The sequence below is a fragment of the Silurus meridionalis genome, chromosome 11, assembly GCF_014805685.1.
Source record: "Silurus meridionalis isolate SWU-2019-XX chromosome 11, ASM1480568v1, whole genome shotgun sequence".
Taxonomy (NCBI): domain Eukaryota; kingdom Metazoa; phylum Chordata; class Actinopteri; order Siluriformes; family Siluridae; genus Silurus; species Silurus meridionalis.
Window position 1 is genome coordinate 5,202,150 of NC_060894.1, and position 15,103 is coordinate 5,217,252.

The 15,103-nt window shown below is 34.9% G+C and overlaps 2 protein-coding genes across 7 annotated transcripts; both read left to right on the forward strand.

The window, feature by feature from the left end:
- The first annotated feature begins 2,294 nt into the window (after positions 1-2,294).
- ponzr2 (plac8 onzin related protein 2) lies at positions 2,295-10,088 on the forward strand. Of its 4 annotated transcripts, none has more exons than XM_046861126.1 (5): positions 2,296-2,592; positions 4,240-4,393; positions 7,915-8,052; positions 8,678-8,832; positions 9,524-10,088. In XM_046861126.1, the coding sequence occupies exons 3-5, from the start codon at positions 7,947-7,949 to the stop codon at positions 9,647-9,649; spliced, it is 387 nt and encodes a 128-aa protein (XP_046717082.1). In that variant the 5' UTR covers positions 2,296-2,592; positions 4,240-4,393; positions 7,915-7,946; the 3' UTR covers positions 9,650-10,088. The 4 variants fall into 4 exon arrangements, with proteins under 4 accessions (XP_046717085.1, XP_046717082.1, XP_046717083.1 ...); XM_046861127.1 differs by having other exon boundaries at positions 7,939-8,052; XM_046861129.1 differs by lacking the exon at positions 4,240-4,393 and having other exon boundaries at positions 2,295-2,592.
- A 1,238-nt stretch (positions 10,089-11,326) lies between these two features.
- Positions 11,327-14,833, forward strand: ponzr10 (plac8 onzin related protein 10). 3 transcript variants are annotated; one of them, XM_046861123.1, is made up of 5 exons: positions 11,327-11,395; positions 11,865-11,880; positions 11,970-12,091; positions 12,733-12,920; positions 13,734-14,833. In XM_046861123.1, exons 3-5 carry the CDS (start codon positions 11,989-11,991, stop codon positions 13,944-13,946), a joined length of 504 nt encoding a protein of 167 aa, XP_046717079.1. In that variant the 5' UTR covers positions 11,327-11,395; positions 11,865-11,880; positions 11,970-11,988; the 3' UTR covers positions 13,947-14,833. The 3 variants fall into 3 exon arrangements, with proteins under 3 accessions (XP_046717079.1, XP_046717078.1, XP_046717080.1); XM_046861122.1 differs by having other exon boundaries at positions 11,332-11,395; positions 11,824-11,880; XM_046861124.1 differs by lacking the exon at positions 11,865-11,880 and having other exon boundaries at positions 11,358-11,395.
- The last annotated feature ends 270 nt before the right edge of the window (positions 14,834-15,103 follow it).

The following is a 15,103-nucleotide window of genomic DNA, read 5'->3' on the forward strand; positions in this document are numbered from 1 at the left end:
ACATTATAGAAGCTCTAAACACTTGTTTCCTCACCAGCCTTCTCTGTCCTGAAGATGTCTGACAACCTAAAATTACAACTTTACATTTGACTGCTACAAAGAGCTGACTCTTAAAATCTCCTTCTATGCGTGTTACATAACCAAAAGGTTCCCTATCAGAAATGTCACTGTATTAGAGCCAGCTAATTGATATAAACCTGTAATACTGTCAGAGCTGCTGTTCTAAAGTATTAATCAACGCCCGAGGACCAATCATATTCCACAACTCAGTGGTGTTATTTAGCATTTTATTATCTGGCGTTGCCCGCCACCTAGTGGTTAAACAACGCAGCACATCTAAAAAAAAGGCCCACACGCATGTTTCCTACAAGCGCACTGAGACGTTTTACGTGTGTATCTCTGTAAGATTCCACTTCCACCAATGTTAACACGTCCTTATAACATTTAATGTATATCTTAGTAACACACACACTAATAACACACTTACATCCGAGAAGTGGTGAGTTGTCAGGACTTCTCTGAATCACTGAATCAGAATCACTGACTTTTTCCTTTTATTTGTCATGAATATGTTTAAAAATTATTCCCAACAGTCTATTCTCTCTATTTGATAGCTTTTCTTTTAAATGCACTTCTTCCTGGTGTGTCTGTTTACATTGGAGTTTCTATCCGGGGTCATAATCTGCCCTCAGACGTACAGTAGCATTGCGGGAGCCTATAAATAAAAATAAATGCTGCTAAAATCTGTTGCTTTAACCATTTAGATTACAAGTTTTCCATGCCAAGACCATCTAGCAGGCATGAAATAACATAGGCATTTGCACATCTTTTGATTGGATGGTCACACAGTGCACTGGTCAGTGTTTGCAAACCACATCTGTAGCAAACCGCACAAGCTTGAACATATTTGTTTTTATTCTACAATGGCTGACAGAAGAACTAAATGTATGTGGTCACAGATATACTTACAAGGCCATTTTCAAGATGGACTTTTTAAAAAAAAAGCTCGTGAGGACAGGTCAGCCAAAACAGTTCAAAACAATTAAAGTAAGATTTTTCAAGAACCATTTATATATTTTCTTTTATTGTAGAAGTTGCAGAAAAACACTATTTACCTTCATTTCAAATCCCCAGGAAAAGCACATTGCATGGAAAAGAAATGCACAGAAACCTTTTATGAGGTCAATATTGATGCTTCTGCTAGTGATGATGTATGTGGGTGGTGCAGCTGTGGCTGCAATGAAAGGAGACTCGTCAAATTGCATTAAATGTTTTAGTAAATAGTATTGTTTTAGTCACTGCATCCCAGTAACACACACACACACACACTTAAAACAAATAAACTATAAAGCTTTATGAAAGTTCCTCTAAAGATAAAGAGTTATTATTTATTTTTAAATGTTTTTTAAATTTGTTCTTAATTTTGATAATGATTGAAATGATTTAAAATGATGATTTGATCAAGAGATAGATGGACATATGGATGGCTAAAATGCTAGAGAACTGATGGAAAGATGGATCTATCTGTTCAGAGATGGATCGGACGGAAAAAAAAACATAGGTGGAGAGATTATTAGAGATCTAATTAACACACATACATAATTATAAAATACAAATTATGTCCCAGTAATATGCACTTACATCCTTATAACTAGTCCAAGAACTACTCGCGTCCTATTGGATTGAATGCGCACGCGCACACTAATGAGGTAATAACTAGAACGTGCAAGAACGGGTAATAAGCCACAGGAGTGACGTCAACGCTCGTGCCCACTGCGGTAGCTCCGCCCCGTTAGTGTCCATGAGCCGTGCAACAAACAGATAGACAAACAAATAAATCAAAGAATATATAAATCGTTTTGAAGTAATTTATAAATAAAGTCTATTTATTTGTTTGTTTTTGTTGCTGTTCTAAAGTACACTAAAGAGTAATAGTACAGCAATGTATTAATGATATATTAGCAGTGTGCTTAATTTCATTAATTATTTCACATAAAAAAAAAAAATTTCAAATAAAAACATTTCTCTATTTATTTGGAAAATATGCAGACTCATGGAACCTGTTGAAGTTTTTGTCTTGCTATTTTTTTATTTATTTTTCTTTTAATTGGCAAACTCAATCTGCTTAATAATAATAATAATAATAATAATAATAATAATAATAAAAATAATATCACGGTTTTCATCATAATGAAGGCATTAAGATCACTTCGGATGTAATTAAAACGCGCCAGGTAAGCGGCGCATGCGCGTTTCAGCACTCAGGTGGGCTAACCTGTAATGTTAAGCCGGACTTGTTCTGAGCGGTGGGGATCATATGGATCTCAGAGTGTTATCTCCTAATTAATGTCTAATAATAGTAAACCCAATTACCCGAACGAGCGACACGCGCATGCGCCTCTCGCTAATTTATATAGAGCTTGTTTTATTCCGGTCGCTTCCGGTTTCCGGTAGCGCGTGAAAGAGAGCAGATCAGAGCAGTGCCGTGCAGTGTGTCAGGGGGCATCAAATCCACCCTGAGCTTCTTTCTTTTTCAACACGGCGTCCAATTATCATTCAGCCTGGCGGAGGCACAGCAGTGTGCACGTTACTGTGAGTCACACACACCCACCCACACCCACACACACAGTCAGTCACTCATTTACACACTGCTGTATCAGAGTACATATATTTATGTTTTAAAAGCCTCTGGTAAAAGTTGAACTACTGACTACACTTTTTCACTCAAGTTAATCTAAAAAAGTCTGTCAAAAGTAGCCAATTCTATTAATTGTTTTAGTGTCATGCTAAAAACTGACATCTTAATATACTGTATTATTACAAATAAATAAAAAAATTAATGACCTAATTAATAATTCCAGGCTGAACAACCACCATATAAAACACAAGCAGAGAAAAGATGATGAGGTGATCAGGAATGTCTCTGTTCTCAGTCATGTTTACATCATGACTCCCTCTGTCTCATTTACGTTACCCAATACTACCTGTTGCCTTCTGCCTTGCTTGTTGTTAGTTTCATAGATTAACTCATGTCTGTGAAGCGTGATAGCCAGGAAATGATTTACTGAAAAAGCAGCGCAATGACAAGGCATAAACTGATGAAGTTAGAGATTACGTAAATGGTATTGCTGTAAATTCCAGTAAATGAAATGGATTCACAACTGAGACACTTTAAATCTGTTTATGAAATCTTCATGGTGTGTTTCGTGATCCTGGCACCAATTTGTCATTTTCTGTGAGACCCTGTTTATTTTAGCACCATGGACAGTTGCACAGACGCAAAAAAAAATTTTTTATTGTATTGTATTCCTTTTATATGTATAATGGGATTTAATTACTAATTGAATTTTATATACACACACACACACACACACACACACCGAAATGCAACTCATCTTAACATAATACAGAATCCGTAATTGCTACCTTTTTAACTGAAGCCTCTCCTAAAAGTTTACAGTAAACGTCCTTGGCGTAAGCCAGGATCAACTCTTTACCAATTGTAAAAGAATTCCTCATCATAGCAATGTGGTTAGCCACTAGGAATGCATACACATAATGTAGTGGCCTTCATTATTTGCTTCTAATTAATAATTGCCTTCCAGTAATTCCTTGCTAATTGCATTTGTTAAAGAAAAATGTTCTTTCATATAATTTTATCATTTTTGCTCGGGCTAGCTTGGTCTTAATTTATTAATGCATATAAAATATGATGACAAAGTGCAGGAAGTGTTTTTTATTTTTATTTCTATATTTTTTTTTACAATCAAAAATAAATTACAGACTACAAAATTAATAAACAATACAAATTAAGTTTGCTTTCTATAACCTATAACCTGATACTGGTCCACAGCTGGTAATGGGGACCCCTTCCTTACAAGACAGATGTTAAATCTGGAGTGCTAAAGTACTAAATCACTGCTGCATCACTCACTTAATAGAGGTAGAGGTGAAGGCTCCCACTAGGAGATGCAAACAATTTTATAAGTATTATGGAGATTGCTTTTTTTAGATTTCTTTTGTATTGCTGATCTGTACTTAATGTTTGTATGGTACAGAGATTTTTTATTTATTTATTTATTTTTTTTTACAATTTCATTTGTCTCTTCATTCTCTTGTCTCATGGTTTTGTTCGTCACTCATCACCCAGGTAAAAGATGTGACATTGAAATGTATCTCTGCTTAACCTATTTAAAATGATACTTATTGAACACGTTTATGTCTTTGTGTTTCTTCGAGTTCCTGGTGGGGTTTCGGTTCGGCAACACACCCTGCTCCTCAGGTCTGACAGGTTCAGGTGGTTTACATATTTTTTCCTGATATAAAGCTCTGAGATTTTTTTTTGTGAAGCTGTAAATCGGAGTCAGGGAAGTTATCGGACTGCAAATCACAGGTAAGCATTAACTACATTGTCTAACAACAAAGTGCAGGTGATAACTAATGATTCTGAGGTCTTGTGATTGTGAAAATGTTACACTAACACATCTCTGCTCGCTGGCTCTTTTACTTGTTTGTGTCCTTAAAGCACGAAAATTCTGAAAAAGCAACAAAATTCAGAACTGCTTCAGAATTTGTTGTACCGTCAAAAAGTTTTTCCATCATTTTCAGACTTCCTAATTTCTCGTTTCATTGTTCATTGTTGTATAAGATCAAAAATGATTTTACTAAATAATATAAGAAAAAATAAGAAAATTTTTATTACAAGTTTTATTTGGTAATTTCCATGTGTTAAAATCTTCTATGTTGTATAAAGAGAATTTGCTAAAATCATCAGCAGCCATAATAGCAAATGAATTATAGTTTAAAAAAATTAGGAATAAATGGAAGATTCACTTGTTTTTAGATATATTTTTAAACTGGAACTGAGATCACTTAAGAACTTTGCTACTTGTGGAATAAAAACAGCCCTAATTCTATATTATATAATTCTATATTAATTAATTTTATATATATATATATATATATATATATATATATATATATATATATATATATATATATATATATATATAATATTAATGTGCGAGTTATATTTTATATTTGTCCTTTTAAATTTATTGTTGAATTATCGGCTTCTGATTAGCAGACATGCATATTACATTTTATTTTAGGTTTCCCCAATAAAAGAAAAAAATCTATCCGAATTCTAATTTTTGAGCTAAAATCCTGATTGAACATGCAGAAAAAATATTTGAAATGGAAATCAGAATGTACTACAGATATAGTATCTCAAAAAAGTGAGTACACACCTCACATTTCAGCAACTATTTTTGGTTTACAGTATCTCCTCAAGGAACAATATTATAGAAATCAAACAGTGATTTATTTTAAAGTAGTCAATGTGCAGCTTGTACAGCAGTATAGATTTACTGTTCTCTGAAAATAACATACATTTATTTTTGTCTAATTAGGTGGCAACAAAAGTGAGTACACCCTAACTGATAACCGCTATGCCTTGTTTATAAATGCAAAGCCACATGTCCTATCATGTTCTCATTTTTGTCTGCATGACAGGACTATATAAATTTGTGTATCGTGTAAAAGATCAGTTAAAATTTGGTGCTTTGAGTAGAATTCTCTCATACTGACCACTGGATGTTAAACTTGGCACCTTATGGCAAAGAACTAGAAGAAATGTTTTATGTTCTGAAAAGTTCCTTGTTTATGTCCATGTTCATGATCAAATAAATGATCAAAGTCAAACTCGAATAAAACAAAACTTATACAACTACTTAAACATTTTACCTGCGGGCTTTTGCAGGCGAAAGCGGGACAAAATTAAAATATTGCGGCTGGGAAAAAATCTCATTTTTGCGGTGAGCGGGTCTGAAAAATCTGTCCCGTGCAGGTCTCTACTTTGGACACAGTTTTGACATGTTTACTTGTGGTGTACTCACTTTTGATGCCAGTTATTTAGACAATAATGTTTGTATGTTGAGTTATTTTCAGAGGAAAGTAAATTTGTACTGCTATACAAACTGCACACTGACTACTCTAAAATATATCCAAGTTTCATTTCTATAGTATTATCCATTGAGAACATATAATAAAATAGTTGCTGAAATGTGAGGGGTGTACACACTTTTGTGAGATACTGTGTGCATATCGGGTATTTCAGAATGAATGGGTGTGAATTAAGATGGAAATCTGAAACAAATGTAGTTTTTAATCAGTCTTAAAGAAAACTGATCCACTAACACAGACCACCTACGCAACTCGCACAATATAAAACTGAATATTGGCTCAGCTGTAACTCATCATTTGATGATCAGATTTTAAATCAAAATCTAAATGCATTTAAATTCATTATCATTGTCCACTGGTGACTCCTCTAAATCTACAGCAGTTAACACAATTTACATGCCTCTTGTAAACCTAAATGGAATGGAACGCTTATGTCTTTTCTAACACCTGTATTTGTCCTACTATGTTAAAATGGTCGCTGTGAAAAAAGGTATTTTATTCCAGGTTTATGCAAGACACACTTAAGTGTTATTGTTCAGTCATACACATCTTGTATGAGTTTAATTAAGTGAAACTTGCTAATAAACCAACTTTCAATAACATCATTCAATTCAATAGGCCAAAGATCACAGAATTTGACAAACATAAAATTATACTCTCAAAGGGAAATGAGCAAACAATCTACTCAAGATTTGGTGTTTAAGCTATTATTTGAAGAATCAGGAGAGGTCAGGGGCAAGAACAGGACTTGAAGGCCAAGTATACTTTTAAAATCTAAGTACGTTTCTCAGAGTTTCTTGTTTAAGAGACTGTAATATATCCACCAAGGACCTGGTTTGGCATCTGGCAGATTCTTAGAAATGCCAATTTGACTCTTCAACAGTCTGAAGAAGCTTGATCAGGAATGGTCTTTGTGGAAGGGTAGCAGCCAAGAAACCACTTCTTTGGAAGGGGAACAGGGTGAAACGGCTAAAATAGTGTATGCTAAAGTTCACAAAGATTGGAATGATGATCAAAGGAAAGGAGTATTATGTAGTGACGAATTCAAGTTTTTGATTCCTCTAGTTGTCAATTTGTTGAGTTGGAGACAATAAGAAGAGCTGGAGAGAGATGAAGTGCTTGCAGTCACTGAAATATGGTGGAGGGTGTGCTGTGGTTTTGGGGCTGCATTTCTGCCACTGGTGGTGTTGATATTGTCTGAACTGATGGGATCATAAGTGCTGAAAATGATAAATGATGGTTTTAATTGATCATGTCAGTCTTTCTGGAAAGCAGGATAACAGCATGATAATGATCCCAAGCACACTGCTAATGTGGAAAAATCATATTTGTAGAAAAAACAGCTGATAAACCACTGACATTCACAGAGTCCAGACCTAAATATTATAGCGGCAACCCATGTCTAAAGAAGATCTCTGGGAAGTGCTAAGCATGCCTGCTATAATATAAGAGAAGATTACTTCAGAAATACTAGAAAACTTCAGGAAAGATTTCCCCAAGAGTTCAAGATGTGCTTAGTGAAAAGGGATATTACACTGAACAACAAAAGCGATTTTGCTCTGAAAATTGTTCTTTTGGTTGTTTGTTTTTAAAATGTGTACATAATTTTGTTACCATTTTAGTAAAGATACTGTAAAAAATAAATATGGATGGTCATTAAAAAGCTATGGGTGGCCAAATACCCCATAGTGTTACATCTTTTCCAGTATTGTACATCAATCAAATTAAGAAAAGAAATGAGCTCGGAAATTGAGTTTGAATAAACAGGATATGTGGGGGAAAATGTCCCTACCTCAATGTTCCATTTTTTGTTTATTAATAATAGCAAAAAACTGTAGTAACATCTGTAGCATTAAGTAGTGTCTCTTTGGGTTTAATAGTAAGATGTTGGTGTTTGATTGATTGTTGAGCTTCCTATACTCATGGGAGTCCTCACTTATTCCACCTCAGTCGGGTGTTTGTGTTTTTTTTTAGCCACAGAAATGACAACCAAGATGGTGATAAAGCAACCGCAGCCTGTGCTGGAGTCTAAAGAGTCGGACGAGTGGGACTCTGGGATCTGCGACTGCTGTGACAACAAGGCTGAGTGTAAAACGCGCACACACACACACACACACACACACACACACACACACACACACATCGATCTTACACCAATAACACACAAAACACTTCAGGATGTACTAATATGGGAAAAAATTGTGCAACAACCTTAAGTCACATCCTGAAATTTTTTATTTCTCTCACTTCTTTTTCTCTCTTACATTCCCCTCTTTATTCTCCTTCAGGAAGTTAGTTTAATAAAACAAACACAGCACTGAATAGTTCAGAAAGCGGAATTGCTGCGAATTAAGCTATTTTTAGGTAGTTTGTAGTCTGTGGAGCGTTCATTATACACATCAATGTGAATGAACTCTTGCTATAGAAATGATAATCTATTTAATCGAGGACACTGCTATAAAACTTAATCAACATCCATCTGACCAATTACAATTTGGAACGCAACAGCAGCATGGTGAAGTCTGTTATAGCGCAGGTGTGGTTAGTAAATGAGAATAAGAAGAAAGAAATTATGATTAATGAACATTTTTGACTTTGTCAGAACTGGTCTGAATTTAAATGTTGGTTGAGTCAGTGTGTTGGAATGTGAGGTGGTTTGTACATTGTGTGTGTGTGTGTGTGTGTGTGTGTGTGTGTGTGTGTGTGTTTTCAGGTTGTTTTGTGTTCTGGTGCTGCCCTTGTTTTGCATGCATGAAGACTAAAGAATACGGCCAGTGTGTGTGTCTCCCCCTGTTGGACATGTGTGGATTCGTCTCACCTGCTACATGGGCCATGAGGGTGTCTATGCGTCACCGCTATGGCATTAAGGTGCGCAGGGAGATTACATTTAATCAGATAGCCGTAACTTTAACTGGAAGAATGCTAAACATACAAACGATGCCGTATGCGATTGTTCAATCTGAAACCTTGTTAACGTCATTCTTTAGAAGACGATACTAACAATATTAACAGTATCGCCATATTATACTTTTATCCTCAACTTACTTTCTTTGCCATTTGTATAATTGTATAGTATATTTTTTCTACTAATTCAATTTGTACAGAGGATTTGACAACAGACTGTCACAAAGTAGCTTCACAGAAATAAATGCACTGATTTTATTTATATATATATATATATATATATATATATATATATATATATATATATATATATATATATATGTATACCTAGCAGCTTATCCCTTTAGGTTTATTATTTAAATGATAAATTATATTATTTATTACTTTTTACTTTACCTTTTGGTAACTATTTTTCATTGTGGATGTTACAGAAATGAAAGAAACAGTCTTAATAATGCAATTTCTTCTACAAGAGCGATAATGGCAATAAACAAGCCTAGGATGTCAGGGGAGGAAACTGTCCTAAAAAACAAAACAAAAAGACCTTACAAAATACCTTAAGAACTGTAAAAATTATTAATGATATTGACTTAAACTGTTATACTTACTACAGTCTTTTAGCAACCATGGCAACATGTAATTTGTTTTCTTATAGGGTACGATCTGTAATGACTGCCTGATCGCCACATGCTGTACGTCCTGCGCCTGGTGTCAGATGTCACGTGAGATGAAATGTCGTTCGATCCCAATCGCCTTGATCACCGCCAGACCAAAGAACTGATCCTGATTCATTTGTGAGGAAAAACATATTTTGTACTGCATAAGAATCTAGTGGAGGAAGTGTTGTATAAAAGTAGGTATGCATGCAAAGTTTATATACAGCACAATGTTTAATCTCATCTCATCACATCACTGTGAAAATAGCAGAGTTCTGTGGATGTATACCTTTATGTATTGCATATCTATTTTTTAAATGTATCATTAATATTGTAGTGAAAATAAAATCTGATGTCTTGATGATGGTCTATTAATGCCAGAGAGGTCACTGTTTCTACACTTTTCACGTCCCCGGAAATAATTCCCGGTCTGATGTTTTAGAACCATCAAATTAATGCCTTGTATTCTTTAAATATATTGAAATGTTGATGTATTGAAAATTGAATGTTCTCTGAAATGAAGGCAAAGAACAAATAAACTGTTACCTCAATGTTGAAAGTACACATTGGATGTGATTGCATTATATTTTTTCCCTTCACCTGAACAAGGAGACCTAAACCTGCTTCAGCATGACAATATCCCTGTGCACAGTGTGAGTTCCATGAAGATATGGCGTACATGGGTTGGAGTGGAAGATCTGGAGTGGCCTGCTGTAGAGCTCTTAGCTCAACCCTATTTAAGACCTTTGACATGAATTGGAGCACCAACTGAACCTCAAGCCTCCTCCCCCCAACATCAGTATCTTACCAGGATCTTATTAATAATTTATATTATAAATTATTTATGAACCAAAATATTTACAAATTGTAATCGTGTAAGTACTCGCACAAAAATTTGAACTGATGCAACCTACCATCATCAGTAGGTTTGTGTAACTAAAGCTTAATGTGCCATCAAGAGAAATAGGAAGAATTCAGAACTTACCAAATATCATGAAGCATCCTGAAGTCTAGCAAGCTTTTAAAACGTCTTCTAAAAAAAAAAAAGCGACTGCCAAGATTTAAGCATCCTGCAAACTAGCATCAAATAATTCATTAATAAACTGAAAGTGCATGGCACAAGCATAACCGCCTAGAAGAAGCCTTTTACTAATGTTCAAAGAAGCAATCCATAGATCAAGATTAATGCTTGGCATCATGCTACCACAACCATGCTTCACTCTGTATATTTATATTTTACACACACAAACAAACAACAACAAACAATTATCTACTCATAGAAGGAAATGTTCTAAACAGTCTCCAGAATGTTAATATGTATAACAATGTTAACATTGATCATGTTGAATTATGATTGGTCAGAAATTAAATTGTAAATTACTGTAGTAAATAGTGAAATAAAACGTACAACAACAAGCTGGTGACAGCGACTGATTTATCACATCACCCTGTTATAGTTTATTATACTGATGATTTTACTCAATAGCCATGATAAAAAATGTACTTCATGTATGTTAGCCTGCTGGATTAGGCTTCACAGTCAGTTAAGTGAATGTGTCGGCGTATAGAAGTTTGCAGTAATAAACAACAGGTTACAGTGGATCTTTTTTCTTAGCTAAATTTTATACTCTCAATATCAATCACCAGGTTTTCCAGAAAAACATGCAAAATGTCAAATACCTATGAGCTCACCGAGAACATTAAGCTGCTCCACAGGTGTATTTATAGAGTGAAGGGAAAATTAAGATTCAGGTTATTCCACTTTAATTACATGATGTCTGTGTTTGTGTGTGTGAGAGAGATATAGATTTACAGGAAGTTTTATCACATGTGTACTGAGGAAGAGAACGCAGAACTCCACTGACCCGCAGGTAAGAGCAAAACAAAATACAAATATTTAAGAACATGGCACATGCTAAAAAAATGGGGTAAAAGCTTAAATAATTACCTTTACCTTATCTTCGGTTATTCGAAATACGCTCGAAGTATGTTTATATTCCCTATGTTGTAGATTTCAAATTGCTCAATGGTTAGGGGTCTTGGATTAAATAAGTAGTTTTGGATAGAAAGTTTTTGCAAATAAAAAAAAAAAACATTTACTTTGGGTAGAAAAACTTTAGTTTTTAGAAGAAAAAACAAGATTTTTTTTAGTTGATTTAAAAAAAAATCAAAATAGTTAAATTTTCCTTCAAAACCGGATGAACAAGTTGAAATAATAATAATAATAATAACAATAATAATAATAATAAAGTTATCTGTTTTTACATGTTCTTCAATGTCTCCTTTACTGCCTTTGGAGAATCTATGCAGATTTGTTTGCTGTGCTTAATATGCTGACAGATAAAAGAAGATAAAGGCAAGCAAGATTTTCAGACTTTGTTTGGAGTCCAAATGAACAAAGAATGCTCTCTGTAACCTAAATTGTTTTTCATGATCATCAATCAGCGAACCAGGGCGAAGCATTATGGCCACCCCAGCTTTAGTGATCCAGCAGCAGCCAGTGGCGGTGCCGAGAGTCACAGCCTGGAACACAGGACTGTGCCACTGCTGCCAGGACATGAATTCATGTGAGTGAAATCCATTTAGAAGAATCCACTGTCTTCATTTCCATTAGCTTTGTGCAAGCTTTTCATTAATAAAAGTGCTATATATATATATATATATATATAAATATATATCAATAAAACACACCAAAAACACACCAGTGGTTATATAACTATATGCACAAAAAACATGTGCACACACGTTTTTATGCCATATAAGGAAATGAACTTATCCCTGAGGTCACATTAGCATTGTGGAAAATTTGGCCTTCGCTTTTGGTTTCATATAAAAAAAATTGTGTATCTTTTAAGTTCATACAGTATAAGAAAGTAGTTACATCTTGAATAAAACCTTATATGAAAATGTGGGCATATGTATGTGTTTGTATTGAGAAAAAAGTAGATAATATATTTCAATTATTTGTATGTATTTAAGTATTTGTGTATCAAATTTTAGAATATTCTTGAGCTTATATATGGAAATTTTGCAATGTCTTTAAGTCCACATCTTTTAGTCAATATTGAAAAATGGGACTACTGTTTTTGCTTTTTAGAAGCTTTATCATCTAAAAATGGAAAGCAAACCATATAATCGATTATAATATCTATAGATTTAATGAGGATTTATTGGGTAATATTAATATTAACATTATCCTCTTTTTCAGGTTGTTATGCTTACTGGTGTTTTCCCTGCTTCATGTGCAGCACTTCGTCTAAGTTCGGGGAGAGTTTATGCCTGCCTCTTGTGGACATTTTTGGCCCGGCGTTAATGGCGGCTACCGGAGTGGGCCTCTGTGTTCCTCCTGTCACTCTATCTATGAGGGTGGCCTTACGCTACAAGTACCAAATCCCGGTGAGAGCCGTGGTCTATAAACTCAACTGTATAAATGAAACTGAAAATAATGTATGATAGAACATGTTTTTTACAATTTTTACAAACTATCAAACCAAATGTTTATTTAAATAACAAATTCAAGAATTCAGGAGTTTCCTAATGCTGTGAGAGACACTGCAAGAATGGCATCATACCAATAATTGGACCAAAATTGTTTCAAAAACTTAATTGTGGCATTTCCCGAAGAACATTTGAGTGTTGCTTAATGGTGCAAAAAACATTCAACACGTGTCTGTAAAACATTCAACATGATTTTCTTCAGTAGGTAGAGCTTGTGTTCGCCATATTTTTCTAGGGGCGCGTAAAAAAATGACATCGTGTGACATCACCACACTCAGCAATCTCCTCTTCTTACTGTACTGATCGTTTTTGACAGGTCACACATCCGTGTTGCTGGAGTTTTGCAATTTTGCGTTTTTCATCGTTTGTCCATGCCGTGCCAATATGGTACTCAGATGACGATTCAAAATTCAGAAACTTGGAAAGCGATTTCACTTAACTTGCAAATGAAAGAAAGGGTATCGCTGAGATAATGATTTGGCTTTGGAAAAAAAGTTCATATGGCTTAAACGGCACAGGAATTACACTTAGCATCATTTGCTAAATACAGCCGCCATTTTGAAGATCTTAGCACATGCAGCACACTTATGTTGAGTAGAAGGCATGGCTTGGGATACGTTAGAAGTGGTTCAGAATATAATGCTACGGTTGTATGTTTGTGTGTGTGTGTGTGTGTGTGTGTGTGTGTGTGTGTGTGTGTTTGTATTGTAGGGCAGTTTGTGTGAAGACATCCTGATCTCCTGTTTCTGCGTCTGTTGCTCGTGGACTCAAATGGCCCGGGAGATAAACCACCGGAAAATGACAGCGGCGGTGATGAGCACACAGCCCAGGGTCGTCCAAACCGTCACTGCCACATCCACCATACCGGTAATGGCGTGTGCACCAAAAACCGTGACCATGTATGATAACCTCGCTCAAGAATAAACAAGCCATACGGTTCTTCAGTTGTGTCTTTAAGTCGACCTTTCAATTTAAGAGAAATACAACCAATTTTTAAACATCTAAAATGCCCTCTTAGTCTCAGTCATTATTAAACAAACCTGGAACTCTGGAAGAGTTCCAGCATCTGAGAATTGCACACCAGTAATGTTTGACCAATACGTTACAGTTTACATTTTACTGAAGCAGATAAAAACCTTATTTTTCTTTTTCTCCTTCTTCTCCTTCTTCCTCTTCTTCTAACTTTATTTTCAAGATTTTGCGAGGTGTCTACTTCACCTGTTTACCTACTTTAACCTGAACACAACATACCAAAGTAGCACAATTAACTGAGAACAGAAAATTTTAAAACCTTGATAAATGAAAAAAATATATATTGATACTACCCTCAGATCCAGTCTTCCACAATCAAAATACCATGCAAACAAAAAATGAAAACATTTTCTGATCAATAAAATCAAGGGAAATTAAATCACAATTCACTGAAGTGAACCTCTGGTTTAAACAAATACTCACTATATTAAAAGGGACGTTAAAATGATACCAGAAAAACAGAAGAACAACTGGTTTGGTTCCTGACAGATTGGTCCCATATGACTAATGGATTTTGATTCAGTTGTGGTGAGAACAAAAATATATATATTTCTTTTTTTTTTTTTTTTGTACAATTTAAAAATGAAATGATTTGTGAGATGATTTGTCTCTGTCTCTTTTATTCGCTTTCATAAATTCATATATAGCATTTGTTTACTTTTTTATTTGTTGACAGATTCCTCACCTTATTTTGAATCATAAATCATTTGAATTTTTTTAATTAAAAAATGTAAATCACTTCGGACTCAAAAAGTTGTTGTAACACAAATAAATAAAGATGATCAAATATGTGTGTGTGTGTGTGTGTGTGTGTGTGTGTGTGTGTGTGTGTGTGTCTGCTTGCCTGCCTGCCGGTCTGTCTCTCTGGAGCTCATGCTCTGTGTATGATGATTACAGGGTTTCCTGGATCGTTTCCTGGAATCATTAAACTTTCCGCTAATAGTACTTTTTTCCCCTTTTTTGCATAAAAGACAGGAAAGCGTGTGATTGCAGTCTCTCTCTCTCTCTCTCTCTCTCACACACACACACACACACACACACACTGGTCC

Excerpts from the sequence above, each read along its gene's own strand:
- ponzr2 (XM_046861129.1), top strand. The coding sequence starts at position 7,947 with ATGACAACCAAGATGGTGATAAAGCAACCGCAGCCTGTGCTGGAGTCT. Across the intron at positions 8,053-8,677 it reads CTGTGACAACAAGGCTGAGT|GTTGTTTTGTGTTCTGGTGC; the intron begins GTAAAACGCGCA and ends GTGTGTTTTCAG. Across the intron at positions 8,833-9,523 it reads GTCACCGCTATGGCATTAAG|GGTACGATCTGTAATGACTG; the intron begins GTGCGCAGGGAG and ends GTTTTCTTATAG.
- ponzr10 (XM_046861123.1), top strand. The coding sequence starts at position 11,989 with ATGGCCACCCCAGCTTTAGTGATCCAGCAGCAGCCAGTGGCGGTGCCG. Across the intron at positions 12,092-12,732 it reads CTGCCAGGACATGAATTCAT|GTTGTTATGCTTACTGGTGT; the intron begins GTGAGTGAAATC and ends CCTCTTTTTCAG. Across the intron at positions 12,921-13,733 it reads GCTACAAGTACCAAATCCCG|GGCAGTTTGTGTGAAGACAT; the intron begins GTGAGAGCCGTG and ends TTTGTATTGTAG.